The following is a 25,788-nucleotide window of genomic DNA, read 5'->3' on the forward strand; positions in this document are numbered from 1 at the left end:
GATAAACATTCTTTGTAGCCTAAAGGGATAGTAGCAATAGATTTGGTTAGTCAGATGCACCCTTTCTCCCAGTGGTAAAAATATAAATATGATAATCTAGAAAACCTCCCGGGTGAAATGCTCACCGATATCCGTGCGCTTGCGGATCATTTCCTTATTGCGTTACCAAATATCAACAGCGTGCATCTAAGTAACTAAATCTATTGCTACTATCCTTTAGGCTACAAAGAATGTGATTCGATGTGAGCGATGTATAGAGAAGACTACAACCGTAGTCTCGTTCTAAACTTGGTAAGGATGATCTACTGATCTATTGGGGAGGCTCACGGAATCTAGAAACCACAGAGGATGTTCGACCCGCACCTATGAACCCTACCCATCCTGCTAACGAGATGTGGGCTGCAAAGGTAACTCGGAAATGTCACGTTCCTCGCTACTACCACGGTCCAGCTAGTCAGGGGATATCTATGAGTACCCTAGCCCAAACACCACGTTTACGCTAGCAATGATTACTCTAAACTCAACCGGAAGAGATTAAAGTAAACTCATAAACCAAAGAACAAGAAAACAAGAAATTACTAGAATTTAGAAGTCGAATTACTGAAGAATCCTAGGAGCAAGCTTCGGGTTAGGAGAACTTGATCCCGCAGTTACAACCTCGGAGTAGACACCGACAGGCCGGGCTTCCTCCGATCTACACCTCCACTCTATCTCTCTCAATCTAGTAGAAACTAGAAGATCTAATTCTACTCACATTGGATGCTAAGCCCTAAGTCTATTTAGATGAGAGGTATTCCTTCTAGGGCTCCTCTCAACTCTATGATGAACTTGTTCTCCTCCAGGGGTCAGGAGGTCTGCTTATATAGTCCCCTCAAGTGAATCTGGGCCGTCGGATCAAACTGACATTGATTGAACGGTTATCCTTGATCCTTTAGGTCGGTGGAGCATAATCCCCGAAGAGAGTCCTGATTGGACTCCAGGTCAGGACAAACACCAAAACTCGTGGAATTCTGTCAGATAAAACCCTAAGTCTAGGTGTTGGTTGAATTTGGATCCTTTTCTTTATTTATTTGATGATTATATTTGGTACTTAAGGACCGTCAACAGCCATGACTGCCTCAACAACTAGTGCGGGACTTCCTTCCACGAGCGGTTCGGTCGCCAAGATGAACCTTTGAGGAGGAACCTAACATCGTCTAGTTCTCCTCAACAATTGCTTAGGATCTTCAATGAAGTTTGACGGCAATTGAAAATCGCTCGTGCACTGTCTAGATTCACGATAACGAGAAACAAGACAAGTGAAGGGCAAGCCCCTAACACTAATGGATACTTAGATTTTAGAGTAGACCACAGATTCCAATTTATTAGAGATTCCTAGTACGACGCTTCCCCAGCAACGGTGCTAGAAATGCTTGTTGGCAAATCTTAACGCACACCGGCTAGAGTAAGATGTGACAAGTATCTAGAAATGGTGACGCCTAACCAGCACTGCTTAAATGCAAGCCTGAGCTGTTACTAGGATAGGTTGTCAGGCTATCCTGAGTAATGGCTCCAGAAATGTAAGCAGTGCTAAACTCTAGCGGTGAGGCAAGACGTACCAAGGGTAACTCTGCAAGTGCACAGGTACTGTTGTAGCACTTCAACCGTGGTGAGTATCTGTGGTGTCGTAATTTATAGTTAGCTCACGGGAAGCGGACTAAGACTCTCTAATAAATATATGGGTGGATATTCGTGGTTTGTGTCTACTCGATCTAAGTTCACTAGTGCTAATAGGGGGTAAGAGTAGCAAGACAGAATAATAGATAAGTCAGATAAAGGTAAGTAAAGATAACTGGTAGGGAGCTAGCTAGGTTAGAGGACGACAAGTAAGGACTCCTATGTATCTAACTCTACTTTTTTGTTCTAATCCTAATCAATGTAAATGATTTAACTAGACTAGTATCCAAACAGTCTTGTGAGTCGATTGCAACAGGAGGACGAAACTCCTATCCAAGCAGACTTTTGACTTATGGGCGCCTACACACCATACCCGACGTGAATAGAACCTACTAGGAAGCAGAGGCCTGTCCCGCTTCGCTGCCGCCCGCTAACACGTTTGATACGGTGGTATTTACTAATAAGCGCTAGCCTAAGCACCTCGCTTACACTAGTCTTATAACTTCAACTATCATGTAAATAGCCAAAGCCCCTAATGGTAGTGAAACACACACAAGGTGTTGAAGACACTAATCTAACTAAGGCAGCTACACTAATAAGACTAAGACACAACACTACTACAAGTATAGTAATGCACTAAGCAATACTCAAAGTAAAGACTTGAAGTAAATACTTAGTAAAGTAAAGAAAAACTATATTGATATAAAGAATATAATACAAGAGAAAAGGTACAAGAGCTATACCAGACTCTCTAGAAGACAGCTCTAGAGACCCGAGCTTCGGTCGACTCGACTCTAACTCCCACTCTAGACTAGACTACACTACACTTGATCTCCCAAGTGTGATTTGGAAATGGAGATGAGAGATGCAAGATGTCTTGGGAAGGTGGAGGACCCCTCCTTATATAGGGGTGAGAGAGGGGGTGCCACGTTAGCGATCTGCGTGCTCCTTCCTTCTCCACCCTTGGATGCACCGACCTCCCAACCGCCTTAGATGGACGGTTGGGGCATTACCACACATGGTAAATGTGAAGAAGGTCGGTTGGAGTGAACCGACTCCAGATGGGGCCCACCTATAGGTCGGCCGACCTGTCATCTGGATGACAATGGGTCCCACTGACCTTCTGGAAGGTCTTTAGGTCGGTTGGAGGTTGGGCCAGGTGGCATGACCCAATTGGTCGGTCGGCCGACCGACCTTTGGGGCCCCTGGCCCACTACTGGCCTCCTGGTGGTGTCCCCACATGTCAGGTGAAGTGTTGTCCAAAGTTGAGTCTAGTTCCACACTTGCTTGCTTCCATGTGGGCCTAAGGATCCATGTGCTAAGTGTTTGAACCATTGAGGGCAAGCACACTTGGATCCAAGGGTTGGGATTGACTCCTTGGAGTATGCCATTGCTCAAGCCATGGAGGGGAGTCCCTGGTGGGCCCAAACCATGGTCGGCCGACCGAGGTTATGGGGCCCACAGGGCTCATTTCCCTCTTCCATGCATTGAACAAGCTAAGAGTACAAGTGGAACTTTATTAGTGATAAATATGTTCATGTGATGCTTATCTTCCTTCAATCCAGGACTATTGACGGGCTTTTGAGTATATAGAACTAGGTCTTATTTCCGGTCAACAAAGATGCAATTGTTCGATGAGTGTAAATATTTGATAATAATTATCATTTTGCATTATCATTAGGAGTTGACTTTGTAGTTAATTTCCTTTATTCAACGGCTTCTTAAGGCTATACATCTTGGAACTGTCTGGTAACAACCGGTAGATTCCATAATTTGACTTTTGTACCTCTACCTTGTCAATTTCAGGTCAAATTGACTGGCACGCCCTGGAATCAATTCATCAAGCTTGTGCATTTGTGGCTCATTGAGGTCTAGGACTTCAGCTCCTGCACTCCCTCTGAGAGCCCCCTAGATTGTTGGTGCGAAACACCAATTTTTGCACCAACACTCATGTAGAGCTAGAGGGTTTTAGCCCAAGCTATGCCAACAGAGGGCACCATAGGTAGGGTGCCTTCGGCAGGAGGCGCATGCTGAGACTCGACCTCAGCCTCCGAATCCTCCTCCACTTCAACAAAGGAAGGCAGGATGCGGGCAGGCATGGCCTGCTTCGCCATTGTAGGGGAAGAAGGTCGCTTGCAACCAGCTTTGGTAGACCGCTCAGTCTCCAATGAATCCTCCCCAAGAAGTAGAGGCATCAGGTTAGCAGTTGAAGGCTTAGGAGCCTCTGGTAGGCAAGACCTGCACCAGCACATAGGGGATATGGCCAAGAAATGAGGGATGCCACCTACCAGAAGCTCAGTAGAAGCTGAGCTAGTGGTAGAGGTAGAGCCAAAAGCAGAGGACGACTTGACGGAGACCTCCACCATGACTTCCACCCTTGGCTTATTGGAAACAACCTTAGTCGCCCCACCCCCTTCCTCTTCATAGGCTCAGCCACTGCAGCCATGTTCTTTGTGGTGACGTCTTTTGAGAACATCAGTAGGCACCTCATACTCCTCATGATGTATGCCATACTCTTCAAGTAGAAAGTTCAACCAAGGCATTAAGCCACGCGTGGTCCTCCGAGCAACGTACTCTCTATCGATCATCTTATCAATGATGCACATCATGCAGGATTCAACTTCCTCCAAAAAGGACTCCTTAGTCTGATCCTCGCCAAGCTCCTTGTAGAACCGAGTAAAGGGAAGTCCCTCTAGGAGCCCAAAATAGGAACTTGAACCATCTTCAAGAAGAACGACTCATTCCTTTGTTCAAGAGGCCAGAGGCAACCATCTCCTCCACCAGGTCCCAACCTCCAAAGTACCAACACGCAAGGGCAAAGGCCTTGTTGCAGACTTCTGCTCTAGCCTGATGATGGCCAGGGGATCGACCATTATTAGAGGCTTCATCTCTTTCATCTCTAAAGCATAGGGGAACACAATGACCTCCCTTCCATCTTTAAGGGTGTGAAAAGAGCTAGGGGTCTTTGCGTAGAACCACAGCTTCATCCAGTCTTTGTCCCACTTGTTCTTCTAGTAATATGACATCTCAAGATACTTGCTAGGATGAGTCCTCTTGGGCATGAAGGTGTAGCTGCCATAGTGTGCGATGAATTCACCCTCGGCAGTCTTGATCTTCTGAGGTTGCTTCTAGAGCTCAAAGTAAGCACAGAAGGTGTTGATATTGGGGACAACCTCATATGACTTGCAAGCCTAGCAGAACTTACTGAGCATAAGAATACCATTGGGGGTGAAGTGATGAGGTTGAAGTCTGAAGGTCTCACTTAGCGGAGGAAATCATAGGGGGGTGGCAGAGCTCGCAAGAGAAGTAATCCCTTAAGATGACCGTGTAGCCAGCCTCAAGAGGAGGAACCATTTGGCAAGTAGGAGGAGCCTTTGTCTACCCCTCCTTGAAGAAACCTGCTTCAACCATTTCAACGACGTCCTCCTTCATGACTGGGGACTCCCTGAACATAAAGGTAGGCCCGACCATTGCATCAAACTCCTCCATGCTAATGAGATCCCTGATGGAGGCCTCAACACTAGAGAGGTCTTCTTCCAATTTCTAAGCACTGGCAATGTCAACCATGCACTCTTCAAAGAGAGCAAACTAACCTCTAAACCTAACACTCAATAGGTTAGAGGGAAGGAATGGAAGCCACCGCAAAGCAAGAGCAAGGAAGGCAGCAACTGGCTAAGTGCTTGCGGAGGTTGCATGGAAAGTGTGCATAAGGGCAGGGTGTGAGGAGGGAACACCCCCTTAAATAGGGCAGCAAGTGATGGTTCAGTGTCCGAGGTGCAATGGTAACCTGCAACCGTCGACCTTCACTTCTCAACGAAAAATCATCATGTCAACAACAATACCAACAGGAAAGATAGGAGCAACTGATAATGGCTAGATCCTGTGAACAAATGGGGGAAGCGAGACCTCAGCCCGGTGAAACCAGCAAGCCTCTACACGATGGTACTTGCAAGCAATAAAGGGTAGGTTTTAGCTCATGGTCTATAGGATCGCCCCGCCTACTCAAAACGGGGAACTGTTGGGACAAATGCTGCTTAATGAGCGGAGGTCTCGTGCCTCCAGCATGGGTTTTAGTGGAGGTCGGGGAAATAACTCAAATGATGAGCATAGCTACCCTCTCCATGCTTTGTCTCAATCAAGTAATCCTTCATAAATCTTTGATAGACTAGATGAGAAATAATTAGTTCAGTGTCATCAAATACAAAAATATTTTTGCAGTATATATATGGACAATATGTGTGATTTGTCTTTGTTCTCCAAGCATGGTTCTTAGCAGCATTAATAATCCTATGGACCATGCGTATATATATATGATGGATCTAGTCTTGATAAATTATACATCTAGAATGATCTCTTCATCATTACCTATAAAAAATATAATGAATTAATTGTAATAAATGTAAAACAAGTATATTTATTAGCTAATTTTGTATCACCAACCGCCTTCGAAGAAATGAAGATGAAAACCTTCCACTTGTATACTTTCCAATTTAAAGACCTCAAAGCAAGGTGCGCTAAAAGGTAGAAGAATGATATTAACCCTGCTAAGTAACCTCAGCCAACAACATAGTGGTAAATAGATAAATCTCTTTCATATTTTTCAATTAGTAACATAAAATCTTAATTAATTAAGAAACCTATCTTCCTCTCTACATACAAACACACCATTCATGAAACATAAATACATAGTGGATAATTAAATCAAATTGAGAAATGAAGACAAAAACTACATAATTTAAAAAACTAAGAAAAATAACCTATATTTCTCTCTCCACATAAATACACAAGAGCATACAATTCATGGAAATAACTAAATATATATTGGATAAACTAAAGTGAGAAGCAAAAAATGAAAAAGGAAGAGACATCATCTAACAATCTTAAGCAATCTCATTTGAGCAAATAAAGATATTAACCTAGCTACTCTTCTCTCTAACATGTGGTGAAATTCTAGATCCAAAAAGTTGCTCAAATTGAGCAAGAATGAACAAAAAGAGGCAAGAGAGACCTAAACTAACCTTTCTTAGCAACCACCTTCCAAAAAATGAAGATCAAAATCTCTCTCCTTGTATTTTGTAAAATCTAGACCTCCGAAATGGCCTTCAAAAGAAGGTGGCTATGAGAAACAGTTCTGTTTGGAGAGGAAGAAGGGGTATTTATACCGGAAACTTCACTGAACGGCTGGCTTAAGAAATCACTGAACGGCTGGCTTAAGAAATCGTCTGTGTAAAACCATTTACACTGGTAGTTCTATTAAGCGAATCGCCAGTATAAATGGGTTTACACAGGCAGTTCACTTAATGGAACCACCAATGAAAATGCACCATTTACACTAACAATTCCTATAAGTGAACCACTAGTGTAAATTGGTTTACACAGACGGTTTTTGAGTTGGGCCGGCCATTTTATTTGCACTAGTGCGCTATAACTGAAACCGCTTGTAGAAATTAGACACTACCGCCGCCGTTGAGATTTTCTGTACTAGTGCACCCTTTAACTTTTTTCTTTAATAACCTAATATTAAACAGCCAAATATCCATTGGGTCTGTAAAAACATAGTCAGTGTTCCAGGTTTTCTCCACTAACTCTTTAAAATCAGGTTGCTCAAGCCACCATTTCTCAAACCTGAACGACTTTGGTTTTTTCTGTTCATGAATACCACAATTCAAAATCAAAGGTACATGATCAGTACCAACCCTAGCTTTCGTTATAACTAGAAAGAGGATATTTCTGGTCAAAAGCTATGTTACAAAAGAACTTATACATAGCCGTCATAATTGGTTGCTCTTGATTATTTGTCCAAGTATATGATGTAGAAGAGTTTTTTAATTCCATCAAACCAAAACCATGAATCTATTTGTTAAATAGGTCCACCAATTCTGGTTTATGATTTCATTACTTTTATCTTTTGAATTAGAAACCAATTTAAAATCACCCCGGCCCGACAAGAGTGGTGCCATCCTAGTTTTCTACTAAGAGCACTCCCAATGCAGAAACCATTGTGGTTTCTATAGACATTAATTACAGCGCCACCTAAACATTTTGCTGATGTGGCAATGTAGTTATTGAAGAGAGAGAGTAAAAATCATAGAAACTGGGTCTAAGTTAGAAACCATGTCTAGACATGAAGTCATATGATTCACTAAGAATGGAGAGAGAATGAATGTGATTAGATATAAAAATATTCTACAGAAACTATCCATTGAGACCATAGTTTCTATATATAGTGTCTATAAAATTTAATGGGTATAGAAATTATATGTAGTTTCTAGCATTGGGAGTGCCATAAGGACCTTAGCTGTTGAATAAATGCCTTACCGTCCTCATAAGCTGAGCCATAGACACTAATAAATCCCGGGACAAACTTGTTCGAACAATTCTTAATCTATACCTACTACTAAATTGTGAAAATTTCAGTCTGCCCCAAAATTTTTCTGCCTGCCTCCGTTCGTCTCGGCCCGACTCCGTCCGAAACTGGTGGAAGAGCGAATCTGAAATCAAATAGGTTTTCTCAGATCTCCCAATATAAAATCAAATAGGTTTTCCAATCTGAAATCAAATAGGTTTTCTCAGATCTCCCAATATAAAATTAAATAGGTTTTCTCAGTTCTCCAAGATTAATCAAATAGGTTTTCCCAGATCTCCAAGATTTTCTCAAGTCAGGCGCGGGCAGGGACATACCTCGTGGCTGGAGGAGGAGAGCGCAGCGGAGGCGGAGCGGAGGAGGCCCTATAGCCGTCCTCAACCCCATCGTCGTGCTCAAAAGAAAAAAAACGCACGAAAAAAACCGGCACCACCGCTAGGACCCACCAGCGACTCGGACACACCGCGAGACGGAGAGCATGCTGGAGGCGCCGGAGACGACGTAGGAGATGACGACGGCAAGACCAATGTCCTCCTTGGCCTCCCGACCCGTGAGCACGAAGATCCCGACGCCGATGACGGTGCCGACCCGAACCACGCGAGGTCCCACCACGTGAGGTCGCGCTTCATGTCGGCGCCGCTGCGAGCGCGCACCTCCTGCAGCTCCGTCGTCTCCTGGGACAGATCTTGCTGCTGGCGCGGGGTGTGCGAAGGGGAGAGGGAGTAAGGGGTCGGAGGGCCGTCCGCTCGGCGCTCGCACAGATGAGGCTTGCAGTGGGGGAACGAATGAACTCGCGGTGGGAACGGATGAGCTCGCGGTGGGGAACAAATGAATGAGTGAACGAGCAATGCAGAGTCTCATGGGTTTTTTTAAATAAGTATACCATCATTTGGAAAGAGCAAATAAAATAATATAAATGTTGTGTCTTGGAGGACGCAATTGTCCCAACCGGGGGCAAAGGATCTTCTGCATATCTCGGAACCCAGCGTAGGCAAGTATGCTGTTTTTTTTCTTATGTCTATAAGGCTCCCTATAAAGTCCAACTAAATTTTTACAACATAATTTCTAACAATTATGTAGAGACCATATAAGACTAATATATGTAGTTACAATACCTTATTACGGTAACACATACACTGATGCTAAGATCACTGATGCTAAGCTCAATTATGAAAAACAATATCCTAGGAATAACTAAATAAAGACCCAAATAAAACAGCTATGACCAGTATTGAGAGAAAAAATAAATAAAGAAAATCTACTCCATATAAAAATATAATTTTTTTACCCGTAGCAACGCACGGACAAATTTACTAGTCACAACTAAAACACAATATCTAGTTTATTGCCAGGCTAAAACCTCGGCTGTTCCTTCAGAAAGGAATCCTCAAAAGTTTCTTTTCTCCCTTACTATTTTCCTTTACAGGAGATTTTGAAGTGTTCAAAACACTCGAATTAAGATTAGGAAACTCATTAATATTCAACTCAATATCCAAACACTGATTAATCTTGTGGTATAATTTTTTTGTAGTCTTTTATTAAATTGCTAAATACTAAATTTTATCAAATTATAGATAAAAACATTTAGGCCTTATTTAGATTCAAAAAGTTTTTAGATTTTAATACTGTAGAATTTTCGTTTTTATTTGACAAATATTGTCAAATCATAGAGTAACTAGGTTTAAAATATTCGTCTCGTGATTTTCAGATAAATTGTGTAATTAGTTTTTATTTTTATTTGTATTTAATGCTGTGTGTATGCCGTAATATTCGATGTGATAAGGAATCTTGAAAAAATATTTTAGGGTGCTTAGAGCATCTCTCGTGTATGTCAAAACCGAACTATGGGAGGAGTATGATTCGATCTGTACACTGGAGCAATAATATAGACGAAAACAAAAACTAATTACACAGTTTAGCTGTAAATCACGAGACGAATCTTTTGATCTTAGTTAGTTTATGATTAGATAATATTTGTCACAAACAAACGAAAATGCTACAGTACCGAAAACTTTTCACTTTTCGGAACTAAATAAGGCCTTAAACAGACAATTTTGTTTAGTTTCACGTATCTCGATCCACCGTCTACAGGTGACAGCAGGCGGCGTGCGCACCGTGAGAATCAGCTTCCCTCCTCTCTGACCTGGAATAAAGCAGGCAGCGACCGCGCCAAAGCGAAACCCACATCCCAATCCACACCACCCTGGACTCCAGAAGATTGAAGTTGAAGCTGGGAGCCAAGAAAAGAGGTCGAGGAGGGAGGCCGCGCGCGGGACAGAGAGATGTGCCTGGTGGTGGTCTGCGACGAGCCTGAGCGCGTGGTGGCCACGCACCAGGCGCCCGGGCGGTGCCCCTACTGCGGCGGCGGCGTGGTCAGGGCGGACGTGGAGAGCGCGCCGCGGCTCTGCTTCGTCCCGCTCTGCTTCCGCATCCGACGACGCTTCTACTGCTCCCTCTGCTCGCGCCGCCTCGTCTCCGTCGCCTGAACGGTCGCCGGAACAGGGAAGCGCAACGGAGCTCTGGCTGCTCGGCGCGTTGCCATGCGCTGCGTGTGTATGGCTATGGAGTAATTTAGCAAGGTACCTCGGTTTCCGCGTCCGCTAAAACCATTTGTGTGACATACAAGTACTCCAAATAATTAAGCAGCTTTATTACGAATTAATTACGATCCAGGTAAATTGTACCGTGCCTTATTTGTGCCGTGTCCGGATGAAATCGGTGCGAATTGTTCCATGCACACGCAAGAAAGCGGAGCGTGCGATGTACGTACTGGATGTGATTTCATTCTGTTTTGCCCACATCGGAGCAGAATTGGTCACATTCAGGCTGAAATCTCTTTTTTTTTTTAAATACCAGCATCGCGAAAATGAATGACAAGCCGGTAATCCCTCTGCACAGAAATGGCCAATGAATTGACGAACATTGAAGCATCGAAATAGGGAGGAAGGTGTTGACCTTTTTTTATTGCGGCGAGAGTACAGGATGGGGAAATGGAAAAAGAAAAGAAAAGAAAAAAAAGAAACAAAGCTAGTGAGCTGACTGCGGAAGCTCAAGGGCTACTCAAGAGGAGAGTCGACCCGGTCAACGGAGCGCGCAAAGGCCAGGATGTCCGAGAAGCCCGTCGCGGCAGCCGGCTTCTCGCCGTCCGGCTGGGAGACGATGGCCTCGCGGAGGAGCCTCGCCGCCGTCGGGTTCAACGAAGAAGGCGGCTGATGCTCCTGCTGCCGGTTCTTGTCTACACCGGCCTGCTGGGCGTGGGCGCTCGCCGGCGCGTCGCCGCCGTGGCCGTGGTCGGCACGCCGATGCATGTGGTCCATGGATGAGAAACAAGTTGGTCGGTGTCGCGCTTGTGAGAGGAGGCGGAGTGGTGCATATGCTGCACAGACGTCGCAAACGCGGCGAGTAATAAACCAGCTTCAACGGCTTCGCGATGCTTCTTCTGCACCTAGGTGGTGTGCACGTGTGCACCTCTCTACCCCCAGTCAGCTGCTCCTCTTGCGACGCGTGTCTCCATCTCTCACCGACCGTAGCTCTTGATCTCAGCGTAAACGGGATGAATTTCAAGATAAACACGAAAGATATTATTCTTCCTATAAGTAGCACATACTGGACTATCTCCAACAATCATCATCCAAAATACAAATACAAGACTTATTTGTCTTTTGAGGAGCGCTACAGGTAATAAGTTTCATACCTATTTTTAGTCTTCTCCAACAATAAAACCTAAATGACAACACTCTCTGCAAATGAGTCTCGAGGACAGAGGATACCCAAATTTGGGTTATGCCTCTTCTGATACCTAAAATATATCTTCTGTGTGGGTACTCTGTTGGAGGTTATAGGTATTGTGTTGGAGACCCATTTTAGGTTTGGGTTTCCAAATGGGTCTCCTATTGGAAACGGCCTAACATATAATGACCTCTTATCTTGTCATATCCTTGGTTGCTAGTAGTTACGGTTTTTTTATTTGTTTCACAAATTTAGCGAGTTAGGTCTTGTTTGCTACACCTCAACTTCACTGGTGAAGCTGTTTTTTTTTTAAAAACAACTTCACCAACACCTTTTTTAGTGAAGCTAAGCTGCTTTAAAAATAATGCTTGACAAAATAGCTTCACCAATAACTCTTGAATGATTGAGAGAAGATAATAGTCTAATATATTCTTGCCACTACCTCACGTACATCACGGGTAGAAAATAGTACAACGTCGACGCCTCTTTTTTATAGCACAGGTGGTTTTAGTTATCACGCGCCTGTGGTATAAAAATGGTGGTGTCCGAACTACCTACCATCTGTGAAGATGTATTTTCACAGGCGGTTTTTCTAACAAAACCGCCTGTAGAAATTATGTATTTTTACATGTAGTTTTCATAAGAAACCGCCACTAAAAATCATATTTCTACGGGTGGTTGCTTAAGAAAACCGCCTGTACAAATCATATATTTTTACAGACGGTTTTCCTAAGGAACCGCCACTAAAAATCATATTTCTACTAAACCGCGTGTAAAAATAATTTGAAATTTATTTTTTTAGCTTTTCAAATGACCCGTTTGAAAAAACTGTCAAAATAAAGTTGTAGACCTCAAAAAGTTATGAAATTTTGTAGTTGATATTTTTTTCATTTGAGATCATTTTGTCGTCGAAAACAATGTTTGAATTTTTCAAATTTGAAATTCAAATTTTGTATATGACCTCGGATGGAGAAACTACCAATATAAAAGTTGTAGATCTTGAAAAGTTATGAAACTTTATAGTTGACAACTTTTCCATTTGAATCTGTTTAGGGCTCAAATAATCAATGTATGCTCAGTTTAGGATAATATATGGGGAACTAATACTTTGCCTTCCGCTCGAAGTAGTACTGGGCGATATGCCGTAACCAAGTCTCCTTCCTTCCGTCCCCCTCCCAATCCCAAATTTTCCCCAAAAATTTTCTGGATCCGCATCCATCTCTGGTTCTTGCCTGATTCAATTGTCATTCCTTCCTCCGATCCGCTTTTCTACAAGTTGTTTTCAGCTTGTTCATCATCTCAGCTGCTCGGTCTGTAGGAGTCATCTGCATCCCCTTCGATCTTCTCTGGCTGTGGGTTCTGCCGATTTCTCTTGCCCCCTCCATTTCTGTCCTCCGATCTACAGCTATTTCTTTTGCATCATGCTATATCAAATTGACGAGGCACCAAATCCCAATCGTCTTGCCTCCTTTGTTCGTTTCTTGCTGCCTCTGTCCTCCATGGCCAGCGATAGCCCTGCTGCCCTGGTTTCCCCTCCCATGGACGTGGATCAACCTCCCCCTGATCCCCCTCCTCAGCGTCCTCCAGATCCGCCCCACCATCCACCAGATCCGGCCCATTCTCCTCCCCTCATGACCATTCAGGTCGATCCTTTACCCACTCGTCTCCGTCACGAAATAGAAGGCAACCAGAGCGGAGGTGAAGAAAGAGGAGAGGTGCCAAGACCACTGCCACGCTACGCAAGCGCCGGAGTGTCGGGAGGAGCCCCTGAAGTGGGAGCTCCACATCGCCACGGCGGTGTAGGAATACTGGGACGGCCCCAAATGCTGTGAGCCGGTCCGTTATTGGGCGTTACGATGCACAAAGAACATGCTACCGTCGTCCACCACAACCAACAGACTTAGGTACCGGACGTCACGGCACCTCTGGCCGACCTGGTGCCACCGGCGCCATGGCACACCTCGCCTGGAATTGCCGAGGCTTAGGTGGAAGCCTTCGAAGCTCTACTATGGTGCATCTATCCCGCCTGCTCAATTCGACCAAAGCTCAGGTTTGTTTTATTTCAGAAACTAGAAATTCCACAATAACTAAAACTGCCATTAAAAATCATTTCAATCTTAATGATGCTTTCGTTGTTCCAGCGCAAGGCCAGTCTGGTGGCCTTTGGCTGATTTGGGGACATGAAGTTGATATCAATATAGTCGATCATAGTCACAACTTCATCTTTGCTTTGTGCACTAATAAAAATAGTTTGCAGCATTATGGTTTAGTTTGTATCTATGGTGATCCCCACCACCGCACTACCTCAGTTATCTGGCAGCATGTTCTAGACTTTGTTGTACAAAATAGCAACTTGCCTATGTTTTGCATGGGGGATCTTAATGAACTGATGCATACTAATAAGAAATCAGGTCCCACTAGGGTCGATGTGAATCGTATCACTGAGTTCTGTGCGTATGTTAAAAATTGTGGTTTTATTGATCTTGGTTACAATGGTCCTGCGTATACATGGACTAACAAGCGTTTTTCCTCTTTCCCTACTTATGAAAGACTAGATCGTTGTTTAGGCAATGCTGAATGGTGCATGGAGTATCCTGCCACCACTATCTACCACCTCCCGATGCTATACAGTGATCATGCTCCCATCCTTGCAATATTAAATTCTCAAAGACCCCGTACTAACAAACCTTTTCGCTTTGAGAATTGGTGGTTGATGGAACAGGAATTTTATGACATAGCCAAACAAAGCTGGAACCGCTCTTCTACTCGTGAATTTCCCCAAAAAATAAAGTATCTGGCAGCTGACCTCAAGAAATGGAGAAAAAAGAAACCTAAAAACAATGATATGCTGGCCCAAATTGAGACCCAGTTACACGAACAGCAGAGCCTCCAACCTTCTCATCAGAACTACTCGCTTCAGCAACAGCTCCATGAGAAACATCAAGAATTACAGACCAAGGAGGAAGCTTACCATGTCCAGAGAGCTAAGAAAAACTGGGCAGTAGCAGGAGATAGAAACACTGCCTTCTTCCATCAAGCAATTGTCAAAAGGAATAGGAAAAATAAAATCACCCACCTCACCAATCTAGATGGCAGTCACTCAACCACGCCTGAACAGCTAGCTGATACCTTGGTCAACTATTTCACTGACATTTTCAGCTCGCCAATTACTGATCAGCGGAACAGCAACATGTATTCTGCATCCACCTCCCTTCACCAATCCACTATTGGCAGGACTTGCATCAATCATGCCAATCAGATGCAAGAGGATGACGATGCTCTTCACAGGGATGAACTTCTCAGGTATACCTACTCTACTCCTAACCTCAAAGAAATTTTTGATCTCATTAGGGAAATGAGAAGTAATGCTGCTCCTGGACCCGATGGCCTCAATGCTGCTTTCTATAAGGCGGCATGGCCATGGATCAAAGATGATGTCTTCTCAGTGGTAAACAATTTCTATACTAACTCTATTTTACCCTCTGAACTAAATCAAATTTACATTACTCTAATTCCTAAAATCAACCATCCTGCTTATCCTCAAGATTATAGACCTATTAGCCTTTGCAACGTCATTTATAAAATTATTTCTAAATCCTTAGCTAACAGACTGAAGCACCATCTCCCTAATTATGTTGACCAAGCTCAATCTGCCTTTATTGCTAACAGGCATATTTCCTCCAATATTATCATCACCCAGGAAATTCTTCACTCCTTCAATTTAAAAACTTGGAAATCCAATGCGTTTATTTTAAAAATTGACCTTGCTAAAGCTTTTGACAGGATTGAATGGCATTTCATTGTAGCTTCTCTTAGGAGGCTAGGTCTCAATGATAATTTTATTGGTCTCATCCATGCTTGCATTTCCTCTCCTACCTTTGCTGTCCTCATAAATGATGAACCTTCTGGACATTTCATCTCTCAAAGGGGTATCAGACAGGGCTGCCCTTTATCCCCTTACCTTTTTGTCCTTGCTATTAATGAACTTTCTATAAGGTTGCATGAGGCTCTTCAACATAATAATCTACAAGGTATCTCTTTGGGACCTGGTGGGCCACCTATTCATTCCCTTTTATTTGCAGATGATCTAATTGTTTGTGGAGAGGCCTCCGTGAATGAAGCGCGAGCAATCAAGACTATCCTATATGATTTTTGTCGTCAGTCTGGTCAGACACCTAATCTCCACAAATCCTTCATTTACTTTAGCAAAAATGTGCCTACCCACATTAGGAACCAGATTAAAGGTATTTTCCCAGTGCCTGATCTCCCACCCAACACTATGCACCTAGGTCACCCCATGATTTTTAGCCACAGGGATAAAAACAGAGCCTATCAATTTATTTACAACAAATTCTTTGCCAAACTTGGTACGCTCAAAGCTAACAAGCTCAATCATGCTGGTAGATTACAGTACATTAAATCTGTGCTTTCTTTAATTCCCATTTATTATATGTCGACTGTCCTATTCTCCAAAGCTTTTATCGAAAAGATTAATACTATTATTAAGAGGTTCTGGTGGACAGGAGTTCAAGAAGAGCAAAGCACTAGTCCCATTGCATACCGATCCTGGGACGACATCTGCAAACTCAAGGAAAAAGGGGGTTTAGGAATTCGGGATATGGAAACTATCAACAGAAGCTTGCTTATTCACTCGGCTTGGAATATTGCTACCAATAAAAATGTTTTTCTTTCTGACATCCTAAAGGCTAAATATTATCCTAATGACTCTTTCTGGACTGCTCCTAACAAAAATCCCCGATCTGTTTATTGGTCCTCTATTATGCAGGTTCGGCACCATATCATTGCCAATTCAACCTATCAACTACATGCAGGCAACTCTTCCATTTGGTCATCACCATGGTCGCCTCTCTGGACTAACATCCACGATCACCTCATCACCCCGGTAGTCAACCTTCCCTTGCCAGCTAAAGTATCAGATTTGTGGGTGCAGGGAACCAAAACATGGGATCATCAGCTCCTATCAACTACTTTCTCCCACCAAGCGGTACAGATCATTGAAGAGACCACGGTAGTGCTCTCTGATCATGAGGATATTCTGAGGTGGACCCCTACCACTGATGGCCGATGCACCACCAGATCTGCTTACAGATACCTAGCTACTCAAGAGCCTCACATTCTTCCCACCCAAGGACCAAGGAGTATAAATTCTGAAGCCAACAATATCCTGCATAAGGTATGGAAAAGTAAAACAATCCCTCCCCTCCTTAAAACCTTCGCTTGGAGGTTGATTAGAAGGGCTCTAGCCACGGGAGAGAGAGCAGGGAGGTACTCCCCGCATATAGATCAACATTGTTCCTATTGTGGGAATATTGAAAATGACATTCACCTTTTCTTCCACTGCGATTTACTAAACAAGTATGGTCCACTGCCACTCCTCCAATGCCTACTAACATTATTGTTGCAGATGAAGATGGAGTTCAACAAGCTCTACCTCTCCTTATTACTAACAACCCATCAGACACTACTTTGCGTAAAACGCTTTTTACTCTTTGGTACATTTGGAAAGCCCGCAATGATAACCGCTTCCAAAGAAAAACATGGACTTCATTTCAGGTACATCAGGCGGCGTCAACACATATGCAGTCCCACCTTGATGCCAACTCTGCACTGATGCCATCTGATATCCAAAGCGAAAAACTTCTACAAGTTCAACATATAGCTGTCAACAACCAAACTACAGGGATCCCCAACCAAGGTATGGCGTTTTCAGTTGTAGGTGTCCCAAACACGCGGCTTCACCAAGCTGATCAACAAAACGTCCACTACCATCTGAACACAAGCGGTGACAATCCGATCAATGCAGCACATTACCAAGGTACAAATAATTTCCATGCAGGAACCAATACAGACACCATTCCGGTGTCCAACAATGCCACTTATATGGTGGATAGGTGCCTAGTCCTACTCCCTTCTCAGATTCCAGGAAATAGATGTTATGTAGATGCTTCCATTTAACCGGACCAATCAGTCTATACCCCTAGAGAAGCTGGGATTGGCATCTTCTTGGTCAATACACAAGTGCACCCCCCTCATAATATCTTCATCAAAGCAGCCATGAAGAATGCCTCTTCGGTCCTTATGGCAGAAGCGGCGGCTCTTGCCCTTGCGGCTGCAGTGATCAAGGCTTTGCAGTTGGATCATACTGCAATGCTTTCTGACAATCAGCAGCTTGTCCATTTCCTAAATGGACAAGATCAGGAACATCCACCTGACAGAGAGTTAAACCTTTTACTCAGTTAATTAAGACCAGCTTGCAGGGCATTGCATCATCTATAAAAAGGATCAGGCGTACACAAAACCAAATGGCAGATTTGCTCGCCAGACAAGCTCTTACATGTATTAGGGCCAATCAGATTACCTTCAACGGTGACTGTTCTTTTGCACCTCACGAGCAGGAGTGTCCCTTAATGACGGCACTTCACAATGTAACCGTTAACTCTGTAATGGTTCTAACAGCAAGTTGCTGTTAATTAATTTATTTTGGTTCCTTGTCAAAAAAAAACTCTAGTATAGACCCATTTGAGTGATAGGTGGAGTGGTAGAAGAGGTTACGTGCGAGGGCGAGGTCTTAGGTTCGAATCCCACTAGAAAATGCACGACTTGCGACTTAGCCAGTGGGCCTTCCCTAAAATTAAATCTTTTTTTCCCAATTTTTAAAACACGATTTCATATTTTCTATAAAAAACATTTCCACATGCGGTTACATAAGAGAGCCACCTGTGGAAATGTTTTCTACATGCGGCTCATAAGGAACTGCCTGTGGAATTGGTCCATTTCTACTGGACTCTACCACAGGTGGTGCTGAAAAACGCCAGTAGAAATAGATTACCAACCGCTTGTATAGTATGTCCCTGTACTAGTGTATGTTTTTGATCACGGAACAAGCAGACATGCAGAATATGTCTTGATCGGGTTGTTGCCTTGACATGAATTAAAAATTAAAATAAAAAATAATATAAACCATTACAAAGCCATACAATCTTCTTCATTTGCTTATGATGATTTAGCTAACGAATGCAAATATACATGCTTATCCAGCCTGTAACAACATGCATCATCATCTGATATCTCACCGTGTCTCTAGCTATAAAATGAGGCCACAACGTCCTGAGCATTTAGGCCGGATGCTTATGATGATCGAGAAAGATAGATTGCCTTTGCAAGTTCTTCGGGAAATTTATCTATGTTCTGATCATTAGCTAACGAGGTTGATGTATCACCTGCATTTTTTGGAGTATATTTTCTATACCTTTTAGGTGCAGTGGGCACATAATCAGGATTCCTATCACATTTTCTGAAGTCCTTGTCATCAAATTGGCCATGGTTCTCACGAATAAAGTCATGTAGGCACATTGGTGCAGCAACGATCATCTTTTTCTTATTCATTGGGTAACTTGGCATTTTAAGAACAATCCTCCACTTCATCTTCCACACACCAAATGAACGCTCCACCATATTCCGAATACTTGAATGCAAATGATTAAACTCTTGCTCACCTCTTGGTGTAGGACCCCTCCTCCATTCTGGCACGTGATACCTTTCACCCTTGTATGGTGACAAATATGCAGGCCTATTTGGATACCCGGCATCAACAACATAATATTTTCCTAAGTACAAGAAAAGGGTAACAGAGATTCATATACACAAATTATAGCCGCATATTTATGAACAAATTAGTGTAATCTATACATATATACGTACCTTGAGGGGGGTGTGGGAACTTGTCATGATAATATTCAATTGCATGAAAGAGCACACTTGTGTCATGCATAGAACCAGGCTGCCGAATAGATGCATATGAGAATTGCATGTCAAAATCAACAATAGCAAAAACATTTTGTGTTGATTTTCCACTTCGACCGATGTATCTAATTTGGTCGTTCGGAGGTGGGGTTGCTGAGATATGAGTACCATCTAGTGCTCCAATGCAATCTTTAAAATAAGGCATCATCCTCCTATCATTAGTAAGCCTAGAATGTGTTGTAGAGAAGTTTGGATCAATAGGCCTATGTAGTCCCTACACATGGAGATCAAACACATCAAGACCTCATCAAATTTTCGACTGATTGTCTCTGTAGAGTGCTTGAATATACCATGCAAAGCACTTATGGACGCGCCATGCCCATAAATTAGTAGAAACATGGCTAGTGACTATTGAATTCATGTGAAGTGATGACTCAAGACCATATGTACTAACTCACAGGTTATGTAGCATATCAAACAATGATGCATTCATTCTGAACATTTTATGAGATTCACCTGGAGTGTTTAGAACCTCCAATGTCCAACCATAACCTGACTGTGCTGGAGTTTTTATCTCGTTCTTGTCAAGATATGTCATGTAGTACTGGACCGCTAGAATTGCACAGCCAATCAATTTGTTTTTGGTTAGACTGAACACTTGCATAGTATTTGAAATCCATTCATCAGAATCACAATCATCTGTATCATCTGTCTCAGTACCTAACTGTGGTCTCCACACAAAAAAAACAACCACCATAAATAAACCAAATAAACATTACTAGTGCACCAAATAAATTTAAAAAGTATTCAACACATTACAGATGTTCCAAATGAATTAAAAGCATAATCTGGTCCAAATAGGAAGTATTCAACATTACAAACGTTCCAAATAAATTAAAAGCATAATATGGTCCAAATAGGAAGTATTCAATATTACAGATGTTCCAAACAAATTAAAAAGCATAATCTGGTCCAAATAGGAAGCATTCAACATTACAGATGTTCCAAATAAATTAAAAGCATAATCTAGTCCAAACACATCAATATTTGAATGGTGTTGCACTATTTATGCACATCATTTCTAGTCATCCACTCATGTATCTTCCTCAACCAATCAATCCTATCCCGAGGAGTTCTCAAAGTCATGAACATCTGTCTCTCAGCCCTCTTGGTAAAAAGAATAGTTGCAATGAAGTGCTCATTTGATCCTGGAGCAGCACCACACTCCACAACCAAGGCCATTACATCCTCTATGGAATACCCAGATCTAACTTCCCTCCTTGCAATGGACTCACAAGAAGCCGTGGTCCTCTCATTCATGTCCACTAGTTTCCTCATTTGATTCTGTAACCAATGCCTTGTACTTGTCTTTGGTTTCTTTCCTGTACTGTTAACAGCCTCTCCACTCCTCTTTCCCCTTGCACTACTAATAGGTGTCTCTTGTTCTGGCTCACTATCATCATCAGCTTCTTCTTCATCATTAACTCGAGAATTGTCACATGACAAACTTGCTAGGGCCGGTGCTACACCACTAGAAACAGACTAGCGATCATCTCCAGTGTTACGAAAGTCCTCAAACATAATTTCCAACTGCTCCACATTCTGCAGCCCTCTTTGCTTGAACCTAGAACTCCCCTTAATTTCCTGCGATGAGAAATTACAAGTGTGTCAGGTTCATCCCATTCAATACCAGTTTGATTGTTGCAGAGAAATTACAGAGAAGTTTGCAATAGAAATGTTTATGAAATGCACTTACTTTTACAATCTTCTTCCACCAGGCCTATGGCATCCGAATGTTCTTTTTCGATTTATCCCATCCAATATCAGTCTGATGGTTGCTGAGTTTCTTCCAAATAGCATAATCACCTTTCAACCTATCCCACTTGTTTTTGAACTGCAATCTAGTGTAATCACAACCAGTACTTTCTTTGAACCTCTTAATGACATTCTTGTACCTAGTCTTATTCAAGTGAGTGTTTGCCCGGTTTCCCTTTTGTACTTCATCAGCAAAATTCTCACAAACTATCCTAATATTTTCATCTGACCAATCGGAGAACAAAAAACCACTAGGTATTTTCATCCCATCCAATACTGGTTTCCATTTTCAGCATTATCCTAGCACATGGCATCAAAAATTGAGTACTGAACTACATAGCAAAGCAGCTCTAGGTAGTCTCTGAACTAATAAACTAGTTTTGACATTGGTAACTAAAAAACCAAGATAGACCACTAAAGCAAAAAAGAATTTTCAAGCACTAAAGCAAAAACTTTCAGGCACTACTCTATAGCCAAAAAAACTTTCTGTTGAACTCGAACTATTTAATTACCCGTACTACTACTAAAGCGTGCAGATTTCAAATGCATTAAGCTGACAAAGCTCTTAACTGAACCTAGCTCTCATATAACTTGAACAAGGTCATCTACTGCTATCGCCTGCTATATCTACTCAAGTTTACAATAGATATCATATATTCTAGTACTAAAGATGAGCATATATTCTAGTACTAAAGATTATTGTATATAGTCCTTGGCATATATTCTAGTTGACAACCTGTGCACACGTGCCTACTAGCTAGCTAATGGCAAATACATCAAAGCGTGAAGCTTTCAAATGCTATCATTCAGTTCACAGGGCCACACACAATCCGTGCAAGCATCATACCAATTGACAAGCATCATACAAATGAACCCTGTACAACTCAGAAAACAACAATTACCTTGAATCGGTGAGGTCAACAGTGTCCGGTTGGGGGGCAGCAGGAACAACAGGAGGCTTTTGTGAGCGTGCACCTCGACCACCTCGCCCACCTCGCCCGCCTCAGCCACCACGGCTAGGAGCAATGCGGTCATCTTCGACGCGTTCAGGTGTCGTCGTCTCCCTCCAGTCCAGACCAAAAAGAGCAGTCGCTGTAGCATTAAATCGTTGCCAACCAAAGCTGTCCCCAGCAGACGACGTGCCACCAGCAGATGACGTTCCGGCCGATAGGGGTGCGCCAGAGGACGAGCTAGGCCAGCCAATGGCAGCCGGGGGCACACCAGAGGAGGAGCCTGGCTAGCCGCCGCCGGAGGATGGGGGCACGCCAGTGGATGAGCTGGGCCACACTACTACAGAATGAGGCATTGGTCGATGCCCAAAATGGCCAAAAACCTCGGCCTTTTTGCGGCCCGGGGTTAAAGACCCCTTTAGCACCGGCCGGAGCCACGGGCCGAGGCAAACCCTTTAGCACCGGTTTGTGTTAAAAACCGGTGCTAAAAGGTAACCCTTTAGCACCGGTTTTTGCCCTAAACCGGTGCTAAAGGTCCGGTTTATAGGCCGGCTCCCTCCTCCCCTCTGCCCATTTGAAACCGAGAGCACCATTGTTGTTCTTGGAGCTTCTTCTTGCTTGTTCTTCATTTGTTCTTCATCTCCAACGCCCATCGTTGATCTTCTTCGACTCCGTCATCGTCTTTTCGTGCTTGGAGGTGACTAACTTCAGCCTTTCTTGTCTTTTTCATGTTGTTTTTGGCTTGTGATGTTCCCATCATTTTTTAGCTCAAATCCACTTTGTTATTTTGAATCATTCACATGAATTAGTATCCATATATATATATATCATATTTCATGGTTGACCTAGTTTTAATGTATTTTGCAAGAATGAATTATAGTATATTTTTATGATCATAGAAAGTAGGATAGTTCAAATTAATTAGTTTGTTAATATCACTTGATTTATTTTTATTACTACATATAATGTCCATTGTATCATACATGTTTACTAGTAAATGTGGAATTTATAATTGTTTAAAAATTGAGTATGGATAGTAGATGGCAACCGTGACCGGGTCTTCAGTCTCTCAACGGGTTCAAAAGCGATACCGTCCGGAACTCCCTCTCATTATTTGTGGCAAGTGTGGGCAGAAGATTTTGATGGAGTACAAAGTGTCGAAAGAGGGAGTAAATAAGGGTCGTATATTCTACAAGTGTCCAGATTGTAATGTGAGTTATTTCCAGACATTTGCTTATATATGTGCATATTTTTTAAAATGATATTAATTAAACTTTTGATTCTCTCTTTTAATTTCAGTGGGACGGTACCGGCGGATGTACAGGTTGGTACTGGGAGGAAGAATACATTGAACAAATTAAGAAATCTTTTGCACAGGTGGTTGAGGCTGAAGGTGGTGAGGCAGTGGGCCGACGAAAGAAGTTCAATGATGTTGATCAAGCGAATGATCTATCTATTATAGTTGGGATCGGACGCGAACTAATTATGTTGCTTAAGTGCATTTTAGTTTTGTTTTTTTTTTAATGCTAGTTGAGATTGTATTTGTTGTAGCCAAGCTTTCCTAAATTAATCAACTATGTATCTTAGACATGTTGTGCAATAAGATGAGAAACTATATGTGTGCATGGTTTTCATAATATATATGTTATCTTTAATGCAGATGGTAACACGTAATTGGATGTATAATGCCGATCGGCGCTCCGAAGAGTTCATTAATGGCGTGCACTATTTCTTAAGTGTGGCCGAGTCAAATAAGAGGGACGGTTTCATGTGCTGTCCATGTGCCGTGTGCAAGAATTTGACGAAATATTCTAACTCAAGAACTCTTCATTCACACTTATTAAAGTCTGGTTTCGTACCAAACTATATTTGTTGGACCAAACATGGAGAAAGCGGGATTATAATGGATGAAGGTGAAGAAGAAGAAGAAGAAGAAGAATTGGACCATGCCAATATTATTGCTCAGTACGGTGGCTTCAATGATGTTGCAATGGGGGGAGATAATGAAGAAGAGGTGGCGGCAGAAGATGATCGGGGCGATGATGCTTTTGGTGATGCCATCCGTGATGCACAAAGAGAATGTGAAAGTGATAAAGAGAAAGCCAAGTTCGAGCGCATGCTAGAGGACCACAGGAAATCGCTATATCCCACCGCTGAAGAGGGGCAAAAAAAGCTGGGTACCACACTAGATTTGCTGCAATGGAAGGCAAAGAATGGTACATCTGACAAGGCATTTGGGCAGTTATTGAAGATCATAAAAAAGATGCTTCCGAAAGGCAACGAATTGCCCACCACTACGTATGAAGCAAAACAGGTTGTCTGCCCTTTGGGATTAGAAATCCAGAAGATACACGCATGTCCTAATGACTGCATCCTCTACCGTGGGGAGGAATACGAGAATTTGGATGCATGTCCAGTATGTAAGGCATCACGGTATAAGATTAGACGAGATGATCCTGGCGATGTTGAGGGTGAAGAACGTCATAGGAAGAAAATTCCAGCCAAGGTTATGTGGTATGCTCCTATAATACTACGATTAAAACGTCTGTTCAGAAATAAGGACAATGCAAAGTTGTTGCGGTGGCATAAAGAAGACCGTAAGATAGACAATATGCTGAGACACCCTGCCGATGGATCCCAGTGGAGAGCGATAGACAGAGAATTCCCAGATTTTGCAAATGATGCTAGAAACTTGCGGTTCGCCTTAAGTACAGATGGTATGAATCCTTTCGGTGAGCAGAGCAGTAGTCACAGCACTTGGCCAGTTACTCTATGTATCTACAACCTTCCTCCATGGCTATGCATGAAGCGGAAGTTTATTATGATGCCGGTGCTTATCTAAGGACCGAAGCAACCTGGCAATGACATAGATGTCTATCTAAGGCCACTAGTTGAGGAACTTCAACTTTTATGGAGCAAACCAGGAGTTCGCGTGTGGGATGAGTACAAACAAGAGCACTTTGATCTGTGAGCATTGTTGTTTGTAACAATCAATGATTGGCCAGCTCTGAGTAATCTTTCAGGCCAGTCAAACAAGGGATATAATGCATGCACACATTGTTATGAAGACCTTGACTGTGTATTTTTGAAAAAATGTCGAAAGGTCGTGTACCTTGGCCACCGTCGGTTTCTTCCTGTGAACCACCTAGTACGAAAGAAAGGCAAGCATTTTAAAGGCAAGGCAGACCACCGGACCAAACCTCTCAATCGAACCGGGGATGATGTACTCGAAATGGTCAAGGATATAAAAGTGGTATTTGGAAAGGGACGAGGCAGCGAACCTATTCCCAAGGATGCTAAGGGACACGTACCCATGTGGAAGAAGAAATGCATATTTTGGGAGCTACCTTACTGGAATGTCCTAGAGGTCCGCAACGCGATCGACGTGATGCACCTGACAAAGAATCTTTGTGTGAACTTGCTCGGATTCATGGGTGTCTACGGGAAGTCTAAGGATTCACTTGAAGCACGACAAGACTTGCAGCGCATGAAAGAACGAGACAACCTGCA

At 42.9% G+C, this 25,788-nt stretch overlaps 4 protein-coding genes across 4 annotated transcripts; 1 reads left to right on the forward strand and 3 right to left on the reverse strand.

Annotated features, from left to right (window-relative positions):
• LOC8081690 lies at nt 7,866-8,881 on the reverse strand. The gene is made up of 2 exons (XM_002453734.2): nt 8,467-8,881; nt 7,866-8,147 (listed from the first exon to the last, which is right to left on the reverse strand). Exons 1-2 carry the CDS (start codon nt 8,879-8,881, stop codon nt 7,951-7,953), a joined length of 612 nt encoding a protein of 203 aa, XP_002453779.2. The 3' UTR covers nt 7,866-7,950.
• On the forward strand, nt 10,214-11,038 carry LOC8077808. The gene has a single exon (XM_021460208.1). It carries the CDS (start codon nt 10,303-10,305, stop codon nt 10,504-10,506), a length of 204 nt encoding a protein of 67 aa, XP_021315883.1. The 5' UTR covers nt 10,214-10,302; the 3' UTR covers nt 10,507-11,038.
• On the reverse strand, nt 10,943-11,523 carry LOC8081691. The gene has a single exon (XM_002453735.2). It carries the CDS (start codon nt 11,335-11,337, stop codon nt 11,077-11,079), a length of 261 nt encoding a protein of 86 aa, XP_002453780.1. The 5' UTR covers nt 11,338-11,523; the 3' UTR covers nt 10,943-11,076.
• On the reverse strand, nt 20,248-22,651 carry LOC110434785 (L10-interacting MYB domain-containing protein-like). The gene is made up of 2 exons (XM_021459509.1): nt 21,301-22,651; nt 20,248-21,044 (listed from the first exon to the last, which is right to left on the reverse strand). Exons 1-2 carry the CDS (start codon nt 21,591-21,593, stop codon nt 20,576-20,578), a joined length of 762 nt encoding a protein of 253 aa, XP_021315184.1. The 5' UTR covers nt 21,594-22,651; the 3' UTR covers nt 20,248-20,575.

This window comes from Sorghum bicolor, chromosome 4, assembly GCF_000003195.3.
Source record: "Sorghum bicolor cultivar BTx623 chromosome 4, Sorghum_bicolor_NCBIv3, whole genome shotgun sequence".
NCBI classification, from domain to species: domain Eukaryota; kingdom Viridiplantae; phylum Streptophyta; class Magnoliopsida; order Poales; family Poaceae; genus Sorghum; species Sorghum bicolor.

What these genes read in the sequence shown, in the direction of transcription:
- LOC8081690 (XM_002453734.2), bottom strand. Translation starts at nt 8,881, where the DNA reads ATGAGACTCTGCATTGCTCGTTCACTCATTCATTTGTTCCCCACCGCG. An exon ending in GCGGTGTGTCCGAGTCGCTG is followed by an intron (nt 8,148 to 8,466) that starts GTGGGTCCTAGC and finishes ATTTGATTTCAG; the next exon opens with ATTCGCTCTTCCACCAGTTT.
- LOC8077808 (XM_021460208.1), top strand. Translation starts at nt 10,303, where the DNA reads ATGTGCCTGGTGGTGGTCTGCGACGAGCCTGAGCGCGTGGTGGCCACG.
- LOC8081691 (XM_002453735.2), bottom strand. Translation starts at nt 11,337, where the DNA reads ATGGACCACATGCATCGGCGTGCCGACCACGGCCACGGCGGCGACGCG.
- LOC110434785 (XM_021459509.1), bottom strand. Translation starts at nt 21,593, where the DNA reads ATGAAAATACCTAGTGGTTTTTTGTTCTCCGATTGGTCAGATGAAAAT. An exon ending in TCGAAAAAGAACATTCGGAT is followed by an intron (nt 21,045 to 21,300) that starts GCCATAGGCCTG and finishes GTCTGTTTCTAG; the next exon opens with TGGTGTAGCACCGGCCCTAG.